The 23,472-nt window shown below is 36.1% G+C and overlaps 1 protein-coding gene across 3 annotated transcripts in view; it reads right to left on the bottom strand.

The window, feature by feature from the left end:
• Positions 1 to 23,472, bottom strand: part of Cpq (carboxypeptidase Q) — a 437,300-nt gene that overhangs the window by 262,387 nt on the left and 151,441 nt on the right. For all 3 annotated transcript variants that reach the window (XM_048782833.1, XM_048782834.1, XM_015485985.2), the window contains exon 4: positions 1,858 to 2,065. In XM_048782833.1, coding sequence (XP_048638790.1) covers positions 1,858 to 2,065 — 208 coding nt within the window. The remainder of the gene's footprint in view (positions 1 to 1,857; positions 2,066 to 23,472) is intronic.

The raw sequence follows: 23,472 nt of genomic DNA, 5'->3' as shown, positions 1-23,472 counted from the left end.
AACAAATTGAGCTGGGTTGAGGAACAGGTTCAAGTCATCCCAGCTGGAAGATGTTAGTGGCATTCAGGACACCGTCAGAGCTAACACTACCACTGCATATGGCTCTCAAGAACTCTTTTGCCTAAATGCTTTAGCCTGAAACCCTGACACCCCTGACTGCTCTAGTCTGAAGATCCCAATAACTCACACTGACCTTGCTACCCACCTACCACTCATCTTTGGGGACAGAATCAGCTCACTCACCCAGACAGCTAATGATAAATAATCCTAAACCTCTAATCTAAAGATGGCAAAACTTTATGTTGGAGCTATTAACCAGGGTTGGGGGATATGGTAAGGATTACACTTTGAATCTAACTGTTCTGTACCTGGAATAGTCTCCCAGTTCTTCTGCTGTTACTAGTTTCCTGAAGGGACAAGGAGCTCAGCCTGTTCCTTCTCAACATTTGAGACCATAGTTTTTGTGGGGGGTGGGTACCAGGGATTGAACTCGGGGACACTCAACCACTGAGCCACATCCCAGCCCTATTTTGTATTTTATTTAGAGACAAGGTCTCACTGAGTTGCTTAGCACCTCACTTTTGCTGAGGCTGGCTTTGAACTAGTGATCCTCCTGTCTCAGCCTCCAGAGCAGCTGGGATACAGGTGTGCACACTGCACCCAGCTGAAACTATAGTTTCTTACAGCTATTTGACTCCCTATGGCCAACTAAAATCTGCTTTTCTGTCATCCCTGTGGTCTTATCTCCATGGTTGAAGAGCCCTAGGTCCTAGAAGCAGGTGACTTGAGAAGGGACAAAATGGGTTAAACAGAAAAATAATCTCTACTGCAACACAACAATGCTCCATCCAGACCTGTGGAGAAGGCCTGCTCCTCCATCACCAAACACCGGTGTTAACTCTTTCTTCACCATAAAAATAGAAGCAAAAATCCTCTGAATAACTTTTTTTTAGTTCTATTTATAGAACTTCAGTTACTACTAATAAAAAAAGATTTTTGTACCAGATAACTTGTGAAAACTGTTTTATGCACATTTGATGTCACATGAAGTAAACTCAAATTCAGTGAGCCCCTGTGAGGCACAAACACTGTACTAGCCTTTCTGATGTACTCTATCTGTCTAGTCTTCATAGTAATCCTGTTAGTTCCATACACCTATTCGATTTTTACAGATAAATTCTCTAAAACTCAGAGACTTGCACCTTGCCTAAGTAAGGTATTTAGTATTCAGTTAGTATAGAGATTAGATATACCTCTAAGACTACTTAAAAAAATAAAGACTGGAAACTGTACATAAACTATGGGTTAAATTCTGTTTTCATATGTACAATGTCCTGGATTTGAGTTTTTTCTCAGCTACTTACTACCTGTGTGGATCTAGGCCAGTCAGTTTTTCTCTAGATAAGTTTCCTTGCCTATAAAATCAATAAAATACATTCTATTTAATTGAGCTTTGAAAGATTAAACAAGATAATTCACAGAATGAACATAATAAGTATTAACTATTGATATGATCTCAAGCGCCCATCTGTCTTCAAGTGGAATAAATATAACACATATATACAAATCCCACTCTGAATGGTTCAGAGGTTGAATTATACAGTATGGATCTCATTCTTTCAATTTGTCTTGTCCTTCTCCAATGTAACAAAATTTTTAATGGGAATATAGATAGATAGGTAGATGGATGGCTAGATTAGATAGATAGATAGATAGATAGAGATTTTCAGCCTTTAATGAATCTATGAGGACCATTTCCACAAACATACGGTCTCTCTCTCCTAGACAATCTCTAAAAGTGCAAACTTGACCAGAACACCCTATTCCCAGACAACCCAATCCCGTTCCTTCACATACCTGCTCTGGATACTTGCTCCCTGTGATCTCTGCTACAGTGTTGAAGGAATCAGTATCTGGGTAGGTCTTTGCTCCCATCCTCAGATGAATGACAATTTTGTTCCCATGAGAAGCCATTCTAGACATCATTTCTGCATCTTCCACAGTAATACAGGCTGTTGGGATCTTAGGCACATCATCCTGGTATTCCTGCATTCCTGTGTGAGGACTTGGGAAGAGAAGCCACAGGTTACCTTGAAAGTGAAAATGGACCAAAAGCCCCTGCATATCAACCTTTGACTCTCATATGGAGAGTAGGAACAGTGGGCAGTATTGGTTTGGTTTTGATGTGAGAGTAAAATTTTTTCTTTTCATTTAAAAATAGCTTTAACATTTCAATTTCATAATCATCTCACTGAAAACATTATATGGAATTAGTTTTGATAAGTTGGATGATCCTTTTAAGTTGCAAATTGCCATAGGCTCTCAAGGACATTAACAGTGCTTTCATGATCAAGAGGAGAACACATGTGAACAAGGGAATAAGGGAGCTCTGAGGTCCATCAAGGGTATAAACCAGAAGATTCACATGCTTGGAAGAACACTGTCAGCTCTGTGATCACAGACTGGCACTGGGGCTCTTCCTTTCCAAGGGAAAGTTCAAATATAAAGCCCTGTGTTTGGTTGTAGAACACTGCACAGGAAAACTGTAGAAAAATATGTGGGGAAATATTTGTGTTCCTATGAGGAAAAGGCTAAATGAACCTAGGTCTGGATGCCACTCAAAATACTTCCACTGGAATCTGTCAATGTACTGTCGATTCAACCTCTGTATCTGCCAATGAAGTTTGTCAAACTCATTTTCTAAAACTGCATATTCAAACTGTCCCTTTTTACAGCTGGGATACAGCTTCAGACCCTCTCAGACCACAGTTCCTCTCATACCAAGACCACAGCCCAGCTTCTGCATGCATAACACAATGTATTAGTCTGTTCCCACGTTCTGTTGAAAAGAAGATATAAGCCTTCTAACTTTTCTTCCCCTATTCACATATTTGTCTCAGGCTGTTTCATATGTTCAAGGGAGCCCCCTCCTCTAGCCACATCACGTTTCTTTCTGTGGATGAGAGTCTGAAACTTCTCTTCCAAAGGAATGACTCCAAGCCCCACACACAAACACAATAATCCTGTTTTATATCTAACCACTTTCTTGATGTGACTGCTTTGTTCTTACCATATTTCAAGAATCTATTTACTTAGAGAAATTGCATAGCAAAATGGTTAAGAACAGAAGATCTGGAATAAAACTATCTGGATTCAAATCTGATCTATGCCATTGAATGCTAACTGGCCTTGGGAAAATCACCCACTTGTTTGTTGCAGGAGCTTCTTCTATTAAAAATAAAAGGTGATAATAGTAGTAGGTATTTCATAGAGTAATTTTTCAAACTATTTTACACAAGTAAATTTATTTTTCAGTTATTTTGTTTTTTTTTCAGAAAATTTATGCAAGTAAATAACTTACCCTGGAACATAGTAATAATTCAATAAATGTTAAATATCTATTTTATTAACTTGCTTATTACAAATCCCTGCAGAGACTGACTAATTTCTAGTCATTAGCACCATCTGAATATACCCTCTATGTATATTTCCTAAATTTTGCCTGAAAACTTTATTATTCCTCAAAAGAAAGACAAATTACTTATAAGCTCAGAATTCAGAATAGAGATACCCTGAATCTGAATGCCTGCTTGAGACTGTGTGTCATCCACTCCAACTCCTGGTTCAAGTTCTGGCGTCACCAAACCACAAATCTTGGTTCCAGCTTTCTCTACCTGTATGACAACCAAGCAACTTGGATTACTTCTTTGTTTTCCCTCATCTATAAAGTGGTGAATGATATTAGTATTAATCTCATAATATTGCTACGAGGAATAAAAGATAGTATACACAAAGGATTTAAGACAGTGCTTGAAACATAGTGATTACTTAGTAAACATTAGTTGTTATTATTTCTTCAGTACAGAATTTTCTCACTGAGTTGATAGAATGATTAATGAATTTGAAAATCACCTTGCAACATGTAGGAAGACAATCTAAATATTTATTACTCATATGTGATGTCTGGGATTTGACAAAGTCTCCTTGTTCTCAAACTCTCTTTCTCAAGAGAAGGCTCTTTAAATACTGTTTCTAGACTAGTTTGTACTAATAGGTTATGGATAAGAGTGTATACAGGGGAATAGTGAGTCATATCTGTACCCACTGCTCCCCTGGGAGAAACAACACCGAAAGGCATCTTTAGCCATGATTCTAAATTCAAAATATAAAGGCCTTTCAATTTTTTTCTGCAATTAAATACATCTTCCAGTGGTGAACCCATCATTGTTTAGTATAAGAGGACAAAATGAAGAGTCAATAGTGTTTTTTTAGAACCTTATCCTGTCACTGTAGTGAAATTGTCCTAGAGGAAACAATTGGCATAACCACCACCTTCTGCCTTTATTTATTGGCTCTGCAACGTAACAGTAGCAAAGTGTAAACTACCAAGGAAATTATTTTAAAAAATCAAGGTAAAAATTGCATGATCATCTAAGTAGATGCAGAAAAGCCATCAATAAAAGTCAATATCCCTTCATGACAAAAGCCCTGAAGGCACCAGATATAGAAGGGACTTATGTCAACATACTAAAATCTATATAGGAAAAACCCATAGCCAACATCATACTAAATGGGGAAAAAAACTGAAAGGATTTCCTCCAAAATCAGGACCAAGACAAAGAGGTCTGCCTTCACCACTCCTCTTCAATATAGTGCTTGAAATTTTAGCCAGAGCAATTAGGCAAGAGAAGGAAATAAATGGGAGCTGAACAGGAAAGAAGTCAAATTAGCCCTATTTTCAGATCATATAATCCTAAACTTAGAAGACCCTAAAAGTTCCTCCAGAAGACTTTGAATGCTGATAAACAAATTTAGCAAAGTAGCAGAATACAAAATCAACATACAAAAAAATCAATAGCTCTTTTTATTCTCCATTTATGAACTCACTGAGAAAGATATAGGGAAAACAATTTCATTCACAAAAGCTTCCAAGAAATAAACCTAAACAAAAGGGTGAAAGATCTCTACAATGAAAATTACATAACCCTGAATAAAGAAACTTAAGAAGATACTAGAAGATGGAAACCTTCCCATGTTCATGGATCAGTAGATTCTTATTGTCAAAATGGCCACATTACCAAAAGCAATCCACAGATTCAAGGCAATCCTCACCAAAATACCAATGACATTCTTCTTATAAATTTAAAAAATCCTAAATTCATATGAAAGCAAAATAGATCCCAAAGAGGCAAAACAATCTTGAGCAAACAAAGCAATGTGGGAGGCATCACATACTTGATTTCAAACTATTCTACAGAGCCACAGTAACAAAACCAGCATGATACTGGCATAATAAGAGACACACAGACCAATGGGATAAAATAGAGAATTCAGAGACAAACTCACACAGCTATAGCCATTTGATTCTTGATTAACATGTCAAAAGATGTGTTGAAGAAAAAATAGCTTCATTAACAAGTGATGCTGGGAAAACTGGATATCCACATTGTAGATAAAACTAGAGCCCTCTCTCCCTCACCTTCTATAAGAATAGACTCAAAATGGATCAAAGAACTAAATACAAGATCACAAGCTTTGAAATTTCTAGAAGAAAACATAGGAGAAACACATTGAGACATAGGCATAGGAAAATGACTTCCTGAATAGGACTACAATAGTTCAGGAAATTATAGCAAGACTGTGCAAAGGGGTATGCATCAAATTAAAAAGCTCCTACAGAGCAAAGGAAACCAATAATAGAGGGAAGAGACAACTAAAGAGTGGCAGAAAATCTGTGCAAGCTACTCTTTGGACAGAGAATTAATATCCAGAATTATATCCACAACCTAAAAAATATAACACCAAAACAAACAAACAAACAAAAAACTCAAATAACCCAACCAATAAATGGGCACTCTCAAAAGAAGACACTTAAGAAACACAAATGGCCAATAATTATGTGAAAAAAATGTTCAACATCTTTAGCCATCAGGAAAATGCAAATAAAAGATACACTGAGAATGCAAAAACAAACAAGCAAGTAAACAAACAAACAAAAACAGTAAGTACTGATGAGGATGCAGGGGAAAAGAAACACTTGCACACTGTTGGTGTGAATGTATAGTCACTGTGGAAATTAGTACAGATGTCACTCAAAAAAAAAGAGAGAACTATCATATACTCTAGCTTGATATATACACAAAGGAATTCATGTCAGCATACCAGTTCACCCATGTTTAATGTGATACAATTCCAATAACAAGTTATGAAATCAGTCTAGATGCCATCAACACCTAGTACACTTGTATACTCAGTCTCTCTCCCCCTCCCTCCCTCTCTCCCATCAGATATATATATATCAGCTATAAACAAGAACAAAGTAGTGTCATTTGCAGGAAATGGATGGGATCAGAGATCACAATGTTAAGCAAAATAAGGCAGACACAAAAGGGCAAGTATCATGTTTCCCTTATTTGTGAAATCTAGAGGGGGAAAAGATACAAGAGTACCTTAAAGACTTGGAAAGGAGAAGAATAGTGATAAAAAGGAGAGTTGGGGGAAGGTAGAGAAGGTAAATATGATTAAAGTGTGTTATTTGCAGATACAAAATCACCACTGAAACCTATTATTCTATAAATTAAATGCAAATGCACTAAAAAAAGAACATTTGAAGATTAATACTAATTCTTCATATATAAATACTTCCAATAGCAAAGGAGGGAACACTTTCCAACTCATTCTACAAGGTCACTTTGTCTGTCAAAACTAGCCAAAGACACCAGAAGAAAATAAAACTACAAACCAATAAGTCTCATGGATATAAATGTAAGAAATCTCCAATAAAATGTCATCAATATATGAAGAGGATTACACAGTATGACCAAATGGTAGTTAACTCAGGAATGCAAGGTTAGTTTAACATCCAAAAATTAATCAATATTACCAAAATAATACCAAGCAATATATCACATTAAAATAATGAAGGAAAAAATCACATGATCTCCTCAATAGATGCTGAAAAAGCATTTGACAATATCTAAAATCAGTTCATGATGAAAACACTGATCAAGGACTAAAGTTGAAAAGAAAGAGTTAGAGCTTTATTCACAAATGATATGAGCTTATGTTTATAGAAAATCTAAGAAATACACACACAAATATATATAATTAACAAGTTCAGCAAGGTTGTAGGCTACAAGATCAATATACAAAAATTAATTGTACTGTGGTGTATTTGTCACCCACAGAGTAAATTACTACAAATAAATTTAACAAAGGAAGCATGAGGCTTATACATTGTTGGAAACTGTGTTAGATCAAAATATCTGACAAGAACAACTTAAAGGAAGAAAGAAAAATTTATACTGGGGCTCACAGTTTCAGAGGTTCGGTCCATATTTTGGTCAGTTCCATTGCTTTGGACCCAAGTGAGGCAGTCATTGTGGAAAGGTGTGGTGGAGGAGCACTGCTCGATTATGTGGCAAGGAAGCAGACAGAGGGAGGGAAAGGGGTCGCAGGAAAGATGAACTTTTCAAGGACCACCCCCAGTGACCCACCTTCTATAGCCACACCCTACCTGCCTAGTTCCTACCTAGTTAATCCATTCACGCTAGGATGAAATGGTTAGGTTGCATCTTTCATAATCGTATCATTTTACCTCTAAATATTCCTGGATGAACCCAGAAGTTTTAGGGGAGATACCTCCTATCCAAACCATAATAAGAACTAAACAATATTGTTGAAATAAATTAAAGTTCTAATAAATGAAGAAATGTCTGATATTTATGGATTGGAAGGCTTAATGGTAATATTCCCCAAATTGATCTAAAGATTTAATGCAATCTCTGCCATCAAAATTTCTTCCATTTTGAAGAAATTGACAAGCACATTTTAAAATTCATATGGAAAAGCAAGGGACTCAGAAGAAATTTGAACAAAAGAATAATGTTAGAGAACTCCCACTTCCAAATTCCAGAAGTTACCACAAATCTATAGTAACCAAGGTGGTGTACTGGTATAAGAATAAATATATAAATCAATAAGATAGAATTGAGACTCCAGAAACTATAAGATAGTTAATAGATTTTTCAATAATGATGGTAAGAGAATTCAATGAGGACAGAAAAGTACTTTTAACAAATTGTGCTGGGCTGATCAAATATTCTTAAGCAAAAGAATAAAGCTGCAATCCTACATCACACGATGTACAAAAGCTAATTCAAAATGAATTATAGACTTAAATGTGAGAGCAAAATTTATCAAACTTTATGACCTTGGGTAAGGAAATTGTTCCTTAGGTACAATATCAAAATCACAAACAACAAAGGAAAAAAGTAGAAAAATTCAACAATTACAATGTGAAACTTTTGTGCTGCAAAGGACACCACCAAAGAGTAAAAAGACGACACACAAAATTGTAGAAGAAATTTTGAAAATCATATATCTTCTATGGCAGTTTAATTAACGAGTTCAGCAAGATTGTAGGATACACGATCAATATACAAAAAAATCAATTGTACAGTACCTCAAACATATAAAGACCTCTCAACAGCTCAATAATAAAAGACAACCCAATTTAAAAGTGAGCAAGGAACCTGAATATACTTTGTCCAAAGAACCTGTCCAAATGCCTTTCAAGCACTTGAAAGATGCTGCACATCATTTGCTACAGGAAAATGTATTCAAAATCACAATGGGATGGTACTTTACACTCACTAGGGTGTCTGTTATGAAAAAGATGGATGAAAGCAAGTATTGGAGAGGTAGTGAAGAGGTTTGAACCCTTATACATTGCTGGTGGGAATGTAAACTGATATAGCTACTTTATCAAACAGTTGGGCAGTTCCTCAAAAAGTTAAAAATATACTTACCATATGACTCAGTAAGTCTATAATTTAGCACATACTCAAGAAGAATAAAAATACACATCCACACAAAAATTTGCACACACATATTCATAGCAGCATTATCCATAAAAATCAAAAGGTGGAAACAACCCTAATGTCCATCTGTATAGACATACTATCAATTATTATTCAGCAATTAAAAAAAATAATGTTCTGGTACATGGTGTACCATAAATGAACCTTGAAAGCATTATCCTAAGTGAAAGCAGACAGGTACAAAAGACCATCCATTGCAAAATTCCATTTATATGAAATGCCCAGAACAGGTAAATCTACAGAGATAGGAAGTAAGTTTTAGGTTGCCTATGGCTGGTGGAGAAGAGAGGAACAGTGAGCAACTGTTAACGGGTATGAGGTTTCTTTGGGGGATGATAGAGATGTTTAAAATTAGATAGGATGGTTGTGAAACTCTGTAAATATATTAAAAACCACAGACTTGTGCAACTTAAAAAGGCAAATTTTATGTGAATTAAATCCCAAATAAAATTTCTATTATAAAAAGCAAAATAAAAGTCTTAAGTTTCCAGATTTTTTTTTTTTTATTTTTTTTATTTTTTTTTTTTCCCATCCAGATTTTTAAGAAGAAAATTCTGGTGTCTTTCTCATTCATGTTTTTAGGGCTGGGGATATAGCTCAGTTGGTAGAGAGCTTGCCTTCTATGCATAAGGCCCTGGGTTCAATCCCCAGCACCACAAAAAAGCAACAACAACAAAAAAAAACCCTCCTTCTAAGGAAGTGGCTTATAAGATGTATAAAAGTGCCTGCTTATGCCTGTGTGAATGACAATAGATCCCAGATATAAAATAAATGTGAGACAAAAATAGATTTAAAGCTTTAAATCAGTTCACCAAGTTTTATTAAATTGCTTGTGTATACTATGAAAAGTGACCTTATTTGAAGACAGTTGAATATTTTCCTTTTATCTACATAAAGTAGTGCAATGTTTAAACAAATAAGTGAATTTCCGATCTAATTACTACACATCAATCAAACTACTTTAACACTACTCACTTCTGACTAGCTCTTTATAAAAGATACCAGACAGTTTGTTTCTGAGTCTTTCCAAAATTCATATCAGTCCTTGAAACTGGGAGTCAACTTATATGGTAAGCATCCAACAAGAGGACAATTATGTACCTCTATGTCCATCTTTCATAAGCCCTGTTTGACTTAAAAATCCTTATGAAAGATGGACATTTGGGGGGCTCTTAGGAATATAAAATGCCCTAAACATTTAAAAAATATATTTAAAAGATGGTAATTCTCTTGGAAGAAAAATTACAATTGACTTTATTAATTTTTTTTAAGTCTAGCACCTTTAAACAAACTCATCTCAGACTTTTAAACTATCATCAACCACAATAAGAGTCAATCCATCTTAAGCTTTTATACTGTCAACAGCACAAAAGTAAAAGGTTCATTTACAACATACTTTCACAAAGGGGAAATACTGAACTATTGACAACTTGCACAAGTAAAAGAAAAGAAAAAAGAAAAAGAAAGAAAAAAACCCACTCAAAAAAGAGGAGGCGGGACCACGATTCATTGCTAACATCTACAATTCAGTTGAAATGGTAGAAGAAAGGAAAAGTCAGACTCCTGAATTCTCTTCTGTATGGATGACAGAATCCCTGTGTACAAAACCCAGCAGACATATTAATACCTTATGTCCTACAGCTCCCAGTAAGGAGACTCTCACACACCGTGCAGAGGACGTAGCTTCCCAAACAGCCAACACCACAAGAGAGTGAGAAAAGGAATATGGTCAAGATGCTGAGAGGATAAAACTGATTCTTAAAATCCACAGCACATAGGAAGGGTTTTTAGCTTTTTTCTCAAACACAAAAATGTAAAGAGACTCTTAGGAGGTAACTGCCTATGAAATAAATATAAAAGAAAATAAAAAATAGCTAAATTTTTACACTTAATATTTTGTCAGCTAGAAAGCACTGCATAAATATTTGTTTTTGTTAGATAGTCTCTAGACCAAACTCAGCATCACAAAATACATTAGTTTCCCTGTTTCCTTTCTGATTATGTTACAATTTCTGCTTATACTCGTTTTATCATCTTAATTTGTCTTTCCCCCTTCATTTTCTCCTTCAATATTCATCATTTAAAAAGAAATATGTATTTATGTGTAGCAATATTAAGCAAAATGAACACTTATGTTGGAATAACAAAAATATTAAAATAGATGATTTCTTTAATAAATATAATAATAAAGCTATGGAGAAACACAAAAATCTTTTGGTAAGAATAGTTTGCAACCTTAAACAAAGAAATGCTCTATCTGTATTAACTATTATTCTCAGTTTCAGCTCCAATGGGAAACCATTGTAACTGATTAGTTACAGTACAAGGTACTTTAAATAACCCAGATCACCGTCTTCTCTTTCAGAAACATCCTAAGTTACCCGTGTACTCAACTAAACTATATTTCTCTCATCACCCTCAGGGCTCCAATATCCTCCTGTTACAACAGGACTGATCATGTGACTCAGCATATATTTTTGGACATGAGGCAGGATAAATACACATGAAAAATTTAACATTCATTCTCAACTGAAACGCTTGGGATAAAAGTTGGAATAATTTATTTCATTCTTGACATGAGGAAAAATATCCAACAGAAAGCATCAGTTAAGTGCTTAATGAAGAAACACTACAGCCACGTTTTCAATGTGTTCCATCATATACTAAACTTAGAAAAATCTTACAAGGCAGCAAAAATTCATGGTTAAATCAATCTATCAGATCCTGGGTAGTGTTCCCATTTAGGGGAGCCATGATAGATATTAGCCTATCATAAGCTCTAAGAAAAAATATAGTTAAGAAGCATCATTGACTGAGCATTTCCCAAACTTAATTGAACATAAAACCTTTTTTACACACACTTTTATCATTCCATAGATTATCTGAGTTATAACTTTGGTCAAATGTCAATTCAGTCTCCTTTAAGAAGGACCCAGAGCCAGGCACATTGGCACATATATGTATTTCCAGTGACTCAGGAGACTGAGGCAGGAGGATCTCAAGTTCGAGGCCAGCCTCAGCAACTTAGTAAGGCCCTAAGCAACTTGGTGAGACCCTGTCTCAAAATTAAAGGGCTAGGGATGTAACTCAGTGGTAAGCTCCCCTAGTTTCAATCCCTGGTACCAAAAAAAAAAAAAAAAGGAAGGACTAAGACAAGAATATAGTTTGCGACATTCCAATATGGCTCATTGAAATAATGCTAGCAACAGCATTTCCAACTCTCCCAGTGTAGTGATCCCTCTACTAGCTCGCTCCCATTGCCAGAAAATAAATTCTAAACCTGTTTGTAACCTGGCCCCGATTTGTTTCTTCCCCCAGCTTTTGTCACTCCCCAGATGAACCCTGTATTTTCCCAATAGATGCGGATGTCATACCATTCTCAGAAGAGTCCTGTCTTCTTATCAGCAGGGAATCCTGACACACACTGCAGCTGTGCCTGAACCATTCCCTCCCCCCCACCCCCCACAACACCTGGATATTTTCCTTCAAGTTTCAACTAAGTGGCCCTTCTTCTGTAACACCTCTGCAAACTATCTGGACAGAATTGGACATGGGCTCCCCGGTCTACTCCTGTGCTTCCCTCCATCCCTCTGACTACAGACTTCAGTACATTATATTGTAACTATATCTTTTGTTATGGTTTGAATCTGGAATGTCTCCCCATCTCCCCAAAACTCGTGGGTTGAAGTCTTGGTCCACAGTGTAGCAAAGTTCAGAGGTGGGATTTTAGAAAGGGATTGAATCAGAAGGCTCTAAACCTCATTGACAGATGAATCCATTGATGATTCACAGCTGAATGGACCATTTGTGAGTGGTGAAAACTGTAGGAGGGAGGACTAGTTGAAGAGAGTCGGTCCTTGGGGATGTGCCCTTGAGAACTATATCTTGTCCCTGGCCCCCTTCTTCATTCACTCTCTGCTTCCTGGCTGCCATGAAGTGGGCAGCTTCCCTGAACTGTGCCCTTCTGCCATGATGTTCTACCTCGTCACAGCAATAGGGTGGTCTGACCATGGGCTGACACCTCTGAAAATGACAGCCTAAATAAATCTTTCCTCCTTTAGGTTGTTTTTCTCAGATATTTTGTCATAGTCAATGAAATGCTGATTAACAATTTAAAGATCATGTCCTACATATGAGTTTCTCAAAAGCTAAGACTTCTAATTCTTCATATAGTAAGAATTTATAGGATTTACCATACTTTGAGTATTTATAGTTTCTACCATATCTTTATGTTCAACAAATACATACATGCTTAATGTATTTGATAATGAAATGTTTTCAGAGAGTAAGAAATAAAGAATGTTTTAATATAACGTTAAAATAATTAATTATTAATTATTAAAACAATTGTGGGGCTGTGGTTGTGGCTCAGTAGTTGAGCATTTACCTCGCATGTGTGAGGCACTGGGTTCAATCCTCAGCACCACATAAAAATAAATAAATAAATAAAGATATTGTGTCCATCTATAACTAAAAAAAATTTTAAATATATGACAGAATTGCATTATCAGATTTTAAAATAAAAAGACTGATCATCAAAACATTTAACCTGTGCAGTTTCCCCCACAGTTTACACATTGTTATATTTTCTTTTCTTAGGATGGAATGGTTCTGATGGTAATTTTAATTTGGATTTGTTTACTTGATAGGATACTTTTGTAAAAGGAGTTTAATATTTTATAGAATATATAGAATATGGATTCCAGAAAATAAGTTATTATAAGGAAAGCTGGAAAATGTACAAAAGGAAAAGAATAACTATGTAATAAATGTTAATATAACTTCAAAGCTTTTTAAAAAGTAAAATATAAGCAAGGACAGCATATGTGAGATGGACTGAAATTAACCTTTTCAAAATCAAATGTGTTTTTGAAAGGATTAAAAATAATAATGATGACACAATAGCACAGAGAAAGAATATGACACACATAGCTAATTAAAACTTACTGTACAAAATATTTTGAAGAGAATTGACCAAAACAATATCCAGATTCTACTTGGTTAGAGGTTGGACAAATAACTCCACAGTGGTTCATCCAACACCATTTCCAAACACTTTCTCTTTTACCCTCCTCTACAAAGTTGGATAACTAGACACCCATTTTTCCAGCTTCCCATGCAAGTAGAACTTGGGAATACGATGTGGTTCAGACAATCAGAAGGAGGCAGAGGTAAGATTCAAGAGAAGAGAGGTTTTGCATAGTCTTCTCCCCATCCTGTTGCTTCTCTGCTTAGAAAAAGGGCGGAAGCCTGAAGAGACAGCAGCTGTCTTACAACCATGTGTCAGTAAGCATGAGGATGAAGGCAGGGATGGAGACGAAGACAGAGCCTGAGACTAAAGCCTCATTGATTAGGTGCCCAATGTGATTCACGGTTAAGTATGGTAAATAAATCCTCATGCCTCTAAGCCATGGTGATGCTTAATGATCAACAAGACTGGGCCCCAAAGCACTCAGATATTTGGTCAATCATTAAGCTGAGTGTGTTGGTGAGGGTGTTCCTGGACAGGATTAGCCTTTGAATCAGACTGAGTAAAGCAGATTGCCCTCACCATGTGGGTGGGCCTCACCAATTAACTGAAGATGTGGATAGAATGGAAAGTCTGAGTAGGAAGAAACTCCTCCTGACTGACTGATTTGGTTTGGGATCTAAGTCTTCTGCTTTCACACCAGAACTTACAACATTGGTTTTCCTTGTTCTTGGGTCTTCAGACACAGACTGGAACTGCACTATCAGCTCTCCTGAGTCACCAGCTTGTCAACTGCAGATCTTGAGACTTGGTCACCACCATCGCATGAGCCACTTCCTAAAGTAAATCTCTTCCTTTCTCCTTTCTGCCTCTCTCTCTCTCTCTCTTTCTCTCTCTCTCTCTCCACACAGTCACACACACACACACACACACACACACACACACACACACAAACAATTGGTTTTGTTTCTCTGGGGAACACTGACTAATATAGTCTCCACAAGGCCATAAGTCAAATTGTCTTTTATTTGTAGCCAAATATATCCCTAAAGTTTGTAATGGCCAAAGTAGGTATGTCAGTGCATTAAATATTTTAACATTAAAAATATTAAACTCCTTTTACAAAAGTATCCTATCAAGTAAACAAATCCAAATTAAAATTACCATCAGAACCATTCCATCCTAAGAAAAGAAAATATAACAATGTGTAAACTGTGGGGGAAACTGCACATATACACCATGTGTGTAGTGCTGTAAGTTAGTTTGCTCTACAGTGAGATTCTACCAATATCAAAAAACCATAAAAATTCTTAAATGACTTAGTTCTCATTATTCTGCTTTGGAGAAGAAACTCTTTTGACAATTCCACAGGAAAAGAAAAGTGTCCTAAGATGTTTGCTGTACCTCTACACAGAGATAAATGTGTAAGTTGAGGAGAAATCAAACGGAGGAACTTCAGGAAAGGGAGCAGTAAAATGGAGGGCTTCTATATCATGTGAATAGCCAAAAGCGATACACAGAATCATGTAGATGTAATAATATTAGGTTAAAAAAAAACGGAACAGTGTGCACATGATAAAGATTGAACATGAATTTGCAGTGGTGTACTTAGGTCTTTGAAAGATGACAGTCATCCTGTTAAACCATAATCGAGCAAACTGCAACACTACCAATAAATGGAATTAAATTCTTAAAAGTGTGTGCCACAACCAGTAAAAAACCTGGAAGCGAAGCCTGAAGCTATCATAGTAGCAATTGAATTCTTGAGATTCTAACTTGCAGGCGTTTGAGCACCTGTGGCAAATTAATAGAAATATGTCTGTTGAAATTTCTTTTCTTCCTTTCTTCCATCATCAGTTACAGGGTATGTGTGCAGCTAAATCCTTTTGCAGCATCAACCCAGCGATGTACAGTCTAGGAAGAATTACAAAGCTGATATTTTCTAAATGCCAATCCTATGTGTTTAAGGACTCTTCTACACATCTGGTGGTGTTTTAACTGTTTATTCATGTTTGTGTCTATCTTCTTGGCCTCTGAGGCAACAGATACATATTTTAGTCTTCTAATCTTTACAAAAGTCACATGTGAGATCTCTGTCCCACACAGTGATAGGGAGGAGCACATAATTAATTCTGAAAAGACTGCTGGCACAGGTAAAACTCTGTGATGTACTCAGTTACTTCAAAGCAAAGAAAGAAAACAGTGTCTACAAACAGCATCTGTGCATCATTAACAGCACATTTGTTTAAATGATATATTTACATAAAATAAAAATGGATGAACTTTTATTTAAAACTTCCCTCCCTTGGCTTTTTTTTTTTTTTTATGGAATCTCACTATGCTATTATGACTGGCTTCAAACTCCTGGGCTCATGAAATCCTCCCGCCTCAGCCTTCCAGGTAGCTGGGACTACACATGCATGCTGCCATGCCCAGTTACCTTGGAACATTTTAAGCCTTAGTTTGGTATCAGGTTTTCTTTCTTATTATTCTTAGATATTATGAAGAAATCTTCTGCTCAAATATGTAGTGAGTTTCAAATCCCACAGACTTAAAGATGGGTAATAGCATTGTTCCATGGACCCCCCAAAGCATACACCATCCCATCAAAATCACGGAATCCTACAAGGAAATGTTAGAGTCCCAGGCAGAGCAGTTCATAGAATATTCTAAATCAATCAATGACAATAATACCGAAAACTTGCTGAGCTTTTGTTACTTGCCTGCCTCATCTCTGTGTTTTCGTGCATTGGTTCATTCACCAGTAAGACAACCCTATGAAGTACTGGCTTATATTGTGCCTCTTTTAGAATAAACTGAAATATAGGGATGCCAAGCCCATAGTTCCACAGCTAGAAAATGTCAGAATTAAACCCTGGAGACCTGGCTGGAGTCATGCTCTTATCTCTACAGAATCAATACTACATTGCCACTCATCACCTTAGTGATGATGAAGCTGATTACAGTTAATAGCAATAAAAATAACTAATATTTATTGAATATCTGTGACATGTGATGAGCTAAGCAACTTCATACATTACCTTAACTTATTGATTCTGACATGGGTGCCAAAATACCTGTTTCTGAAGTGAACTCAGAGTCCATGAAGGGATCAATTGATTGCTCTGAATAAGAAATTATGAACTTTGAAACCAAGAACAAATTTTCCCAATTTTAAGGGACCCTATTCAGGCCCAAAACATCTTGGGATCTCTTTCATATTCCTTCTGGCAGACAGACTGAAAGAAACAATACATTGCAATGCAGAGCACTTGTACTTGCCTGAAGATAACACATTTCATAAATGGTGGTGACAGTCATCATCATTCATATCATGCATGTACTTTACATATTTATACCCATTTGCACTTACCTTTATTTTTCCAAACCATCAACTCCATCAGAACAAAGATGTTATCTCTTATAGTTTTGTGGATCTAGTGTCTGTCTATAGCACAATTTCTGGTCCATAATAGGTACTCAGAAAACATTTACTGAATTAGGCAATCTGTGACCTCTAACACCAACTTTCTTTGACCATGCAATCATCTCCTTGACCTTTATTTTCAGCTTTTCTCCAGAAAAAACCCTACCATTTACAGATCATGTGCTGTGTGTCAGAATATCATGGAGAGCTTTCTGAAACAGATTGCTGGTTCCACCCTTTAGAATTTCTGATGTAGTAGATAAAGCTAGAAAACTTGCATTTCCAAACAATTCCCAGGTGATGCTAATGCATCACACTCCAGAGTTCTGGAGAGTCCAAGCCTTCACCAGAATGAAGTATTATTTCAGGTAGGTCCTTATTTGTGGCAAAAGAGTGTTCTCAACAGGGTATTCACTTCTGTAGCTCATTCACACACATATATATGCATTTTGTGTGCACAACTAATGAAGATACCCTGAAAGAATTTGTTGCTGCTCTCAAGAAGTGACACGTATTTGATGGCAAGCATGATTACAGTGTTATGGATTTCATGGCTATAGTAACAAATCTACTCAAACTCACATAACAGGAGGAGTGTTATCCCTCCAAAGCCATCCTGCAGTAGGCTCCACAGTTACTGCAGCCATTGCCCATTGCTCTAAATGTTTCGGGAACTTTTCCCCTGAAATTGCCTTTAGAGCATTTGGCAGCCTTCCAAATGGTCTACATGGAGGCACAGTTTGGCACTTCAAAATTAGAATTGATAAACAAATCAAAGTATGATGAATGAATGATATGGGGTCTAAACCAAGATACATTATAAAATAATGAGACCAGTTTTTACTGTGCAGCTCATCAACGGGTTCTAAAGACAATTTCAAAAGAGAACTATTAGAAATGTTTACCACAGTGGCACCTATATTAGAAAATGTTTAGCTTTAGAAGTTATTTATGCAGAAATACTGATTAGATGTACACATTCTAGCATACTTGTTTTAAGATACTTTTAAAATTATTTATTCCAACAGTATTTTGAAAAAAGTGGCAACAGAATATGAACTCAATTATAAGAAAATAGTGGTATGTGTATGGCATTCAATTCCAATGGAATTTTTTCAGCCTTTAAAATGTTAATTATGAAAACTAGAAAATTACATGAAAGTTTCGGTATAGAGAAAATGCCAAGTTGCATGTAAACTTGGAAAAGCAATATAAATTTTGTACACAAGAAATAGAAAAAATATGGGATAATACAAATATGTCAGAATGTCAGAGGAAATGACAGAAGTTTCTTCTTTAAAACTTGACAGGAAAGACCAAATAAAGGATGGTAAAGTCATAACAGATGACTGCAGCCACCAAAACCACATTTTGAAGAACATATTATCATAAGAAAATGGTTAAAACATGTTCCAAATTTTTGCATATTTTTGTACCCTAATTGTGTGTAGATGTAAATTTATACATCGAAACATGACTTGAAAAAACAATGGAAGAAAACATAAAAGTGGTTTTCTCTGGGTGGTGGATCATGAATGATTTTTATGTTCTTTTTTTTTTTTTACTTTTTCTACATTTTCTAAAACTGTAAGGGTAAATATCAAATTTCTAATCAGAAAAACATATGAAGCATTGTAAAGCTAAAAAAAATATCAAACTACATGATGTTCTTAATTGAAAAAGAAAAGCTGGACATTCAACTGCCCTTCAACCTGACTATAACACATCAGCTCTACTAGTGTCTATTCTTCCCTTTTCCGATTGCTGTCTCCTGTAACCTTTTCTTAGTCTTACCCTGATTAATAGTGATGAGTTAAGCAGAAAGATTTTCAAAGGATTAGATTTGCTACTGAGTTCTGAGGAATGAGTGGGTGTACATCCATGTTGCATATTTTAATTAATAATCTGACTTAAGAAATTGATGTTTCCTTTCAAAGAGAAAACACTGTTAAGGTAAAATAGAAGAGCAAAGGGAGGTACAAGAAGCAATGCCAGGAATTCAGTATTCACATGAAATTCCACAAAACAGACTGAACTCTTGTCATGTGTCATGGAGAAAATTGGTGATGATAAGGAATGAGGTTTTTTTTTTTTTTTTTTAAGACAGAAGGGGTGGGGATGGAGGGCTATTGGGTAGCTTAAATGTAATTTAGTTAAAGTAAAATTCTTTCATCTAGTACTTTGAAGTAAGCAAATGTATTTTTTAAGCACAAAGTCAAAGAATAAACAAGACATTAGTAAAATGACATTTTATAAACATCTGGATAATGTGTTCATAAGGCCTAGGCCTCAAGAGTCAGGAATCAGATGGCAATAATTCCAAATCCATCACTGATTACAACATTTTCCAAACATAAAAACTCTAATACTTTCTGTGGTTTCAGATTGCACTGGAACATTCTGTAAGATTAAATACATTTCATAAACACAGTGGTGAGGTATATAACCTTAAATTTAGAATTTGAATTTTAAAAGTATGGAATATGTAAAATCATCCAAAAGTAGATGAACATGACTCTAACAAAATTAGTTATCAACTGGAGACTATTATTTCTAAATCTAGAATTATATTGTAACTTTTGTGAGAAATCGACACCTATCAATTTTTTTAATCATATGAAATGTCATCAAATATCTAATCAATTCTTCATAACTTCTGACTTTTCATGTAATTCTGATTTTAAATAACAAGACAGATGTAATTTTAAAAGTTATGTTCCTAGTTGCCTTGCAAGAATATTATATAATCTAACAGGTTTCATTTGCTGAGAAATTTTCCTGAGCTACCTGGTATAATGGCTTAAAACTGCCAACAACTGGCTGATCTTGTCATGATCATGACCTTTTGCTTTTATTAAAAATAAAACATTCATTCAATCTGTGGATAAGAACATTCACCAATTACCAGAATTTAATCATTTGGCTACCAAATTGACTTTGGAAACCAAAAATCACTAGCTCACTAAAAGGAATAAAAAGAACTCATGAGTTAACGGATTCTGGCTACTTGATCATGCAATTAGAAATGTTAAGTCAAAGAGGTATGAAGGGAAGGGAGGAGGATGGGAATAGAAAAGACAGTAGAATGAACTGGATATAACTTTCCTATGTTCACATATGAATATGCAACCAGAAAAACTCCATATCATGTACAACCACAAGAATGGGATCCTAATTAGAATAAGTTATAGTCCATGTATGTATGATATGTCAAAATACACTCTACTGCCATGTGTATCTAAAAAGAACAAATATAAAAAATAAATTTAAAAAAAGGAAATTTTAAGTCAATTCAAAAAGTGCCTATTGGCATGATGGATCCCACTATTATGTATAATTATAAGGAACCAATTAAAATATAAGACAAACATGCCTATTGAAGCTTAACTAAGGAAGGTTCTGTGCTAGGTGGTAGAGAGATGGGCTACATCCATAAACAAAACAAATGCCATTCCTATCTTCTAAGAAAACAAAATTTCACATTTTTTGCAAAAGCTTGAGATTTATATCCAAGACTGTATGCCACCCTTGGGGTCTCTGCCCTGCTCCCTAGGACAGACAGGCATGATGGATATATAAATCTCTATATGTATAGCACTTAGTATTCACCCCAGTATGCTTATACACAGTAGGCTCTTAACATTTATTAGACCCTAGGAATATTGGAAGGATAAGTTGGAAGGATCCTGAGTCCCAGAGAATGAATGAATGAATGAGTTGGAAAAAAAAACCACAATATATTGTTTCCATTACTATGTGCACTACTGGGAAATGATAAATTTAATACAGCTTGAATTTAGGAAAAAATATAACCTCTCCTTCTTACCTATGCTCTACCAGTTCTCAAACCCCATGGGCCTATTTTAAATCAATATCATCTGAATTTCTAATGAAGTCCGACAAGGAATCAGTCACACAGCAACTCTAGAGAAAACTCAGCTTAAGAGGCAAGGGAATGTTGCAAACCCTCCAAAGTCAAATGAATTGAAGTTGAGTGGAACAGGAATTCAATACATGGCCACCCTCCACAGGATAGCTTATTGACCAAAGATACCAAAAAGGGTTCTGCTGGGCTCCTCTGAATTCACTGGCACAAGGAGTGAGACACCTGGGTACACCCTTCCTGTGTGCTGCTCAATGCTGTACAGAGCCCCCTCCTCTGCTCTTAGAGACAACTTGGTGGTTTAATCTCCGTATTGCTTCTGTATTCCAGATAGACTCACAGGGTCTCACTAAGCGAGAAAGTTACCCTTTTCAAGTGCTCAAACTGGAGAGAGCTTTGCTGTTGTTTGTGGAACTGTTGATTCTCTTTTGAATCTTACAGAGCAGGACCACCTATGAACCAGTAAAACAAGGTCAAATCCAATTTTGACATTACCAGTATGACTGAGGGCTCAAAACCAGGCTAAGCTTCAGATTCTTCATTTATAAAATGGGAAGAATCCTTAGGTCAGAGAACTGCTGGGTCTTCAGAATACCTTATATGCAAAATGCCTGGCATACTATAATTGACAAATGACAACCAATGACACCATCATTATTGTTCTACTTTATGGGGCCACCAGACTCCCTACACATCCAGGGTCCCAGAGCCCACACATTATACCCTAGCTTCTAATCAAGCTTTTCTTCACAGATCTCACTCCATAACAGAGCTCCAATTTTTTTATTATTTTATTACTATATTGATATCAATCACCACACCTAACATTTTAATTGTCTCAGAGTTTGCTATGCATGTTCTTAAAAGTTTTCACAATTCTATAAAGTAGGTATCTGTTTTAATCAGCTTTCTCATCATTGGGACCAAAAGACTTGACAAGAACAACATAAAGGAGGAAAAGTTTATTTGGGCTCAGGGTTTCAGAGGTTCAGTTCATGGTCAGCCAACTCCACAGCTCTGGAGGCTGAGATGAGGCAGAACATCATGGTGGAAGGATGCCACGAAGAAAAGCAGCTCAGACCATGGCAACTAGGAAGCATAGAGAGTGCTCTACTCATCAGGGATAAAACATAACCCCCCAAGGCATGCCCCCCAATGACTTACTTCCTACCTACTTACACCCTACCTACCTGTAACTATCACCCAGTTAATCTATATCAGTGTGGACAGTAACAGCAACTGTGATCATGAAGACAAACAAGAATTATGCATGCTATTAAAACATACCAAATATGACTTGTTTGTAATTTTACTTGAAGCCAACACCAAAGCTGTTCACGAGTTCTCAGTCTTCACAGTTTGTCATTCATGCAGCATGATCATCTGCTTGCAACTTTAAAAGCCATTAAGTAACTTTCCAACCAAGGCCATCCATCCTCCATGGAATTCCTTGGTAATTCTGTCATTGGCACACTTTAGTGTGCAGCTGTTCACCTGAGAAGAGTCTAACAAAGCTGTAACTAAGCATTAAAAGTGAAAAACAACTCTGAGATGGAATCAAAGCTTTCCAACACTAAACATAATAGCACTATATTCACCTTCACCAGACAACTCTTCCTGCCCAACTTCACTATCTCAGTTGTCTCCTCCCCCTGTCTGAACCAACCAAGCCAGGGACAGCCTTCATTTCTTTTTTTGCACTCTTTTAAAACTTCTATCCCTTGGAAATTTCTTCCCCTACCAGATATTCAACTGCTAGAGATATTTAAAAGCCTGGTTCCCACCCCCCATGTCTAACACTACAACTCAGATCTCTCTTCCAAGTTCCCAACACTTGATTACACTCACCTGATATCTCCACCTGGGTTGAACACCACCTCCCTTCCCCTGCTCCAAACATGTTTCTTTTACTGCTATAACTGTGGTTGGTTTCAAATCCTAGGAACAAAGCTCTTAGTAATTTATTTCCTTCTTTCTTGAATTGGATAGGATTAGATTCTGCTGTAAGTCAAAGAATCTCAAAATCCCAGAGGTTTGAACAAAGTTATTAATTTTTTTCTTTTTTTTTCTGTTTTTTTTATTGGTTGCTCAAAACATTACAATGATCTTGACATATCATATATCATACATTTGATTCAAATGGGGTATGAATTTTTATTTTTACCACGTGTACAGATTGATTTCTTAAGTGGAAAGCTGGTGGAATTTATTCTAGAGTTATCATGACAATTCTGCTACATGAAATTCTCTTGGACTCAGGCTCCTTCCAACTCATCCCTCCAATATTCCTTGGGTCCAAAATAGAAGCTGT

This window comes from Marmota marmota, unplaced genomic scaffold (assembly GCF_001458135.2).
Source record: "Marmota marmota marmota unplaced genomic scaffold, marMar, whole genome shotgun sequence".
Classification (NCBI taxonomy): domain Eukaryota; kingdom Metazoa; phylum Chordata; class Mammalia; order Rodentia; family Sciuridae; genus Marmota; species Marmota marmota.
The sequence above is the reverse complement of the archived record's forward strand: the minus strand, read 5'-3'. Positions and strand labels throughout refer to the sequence as shown.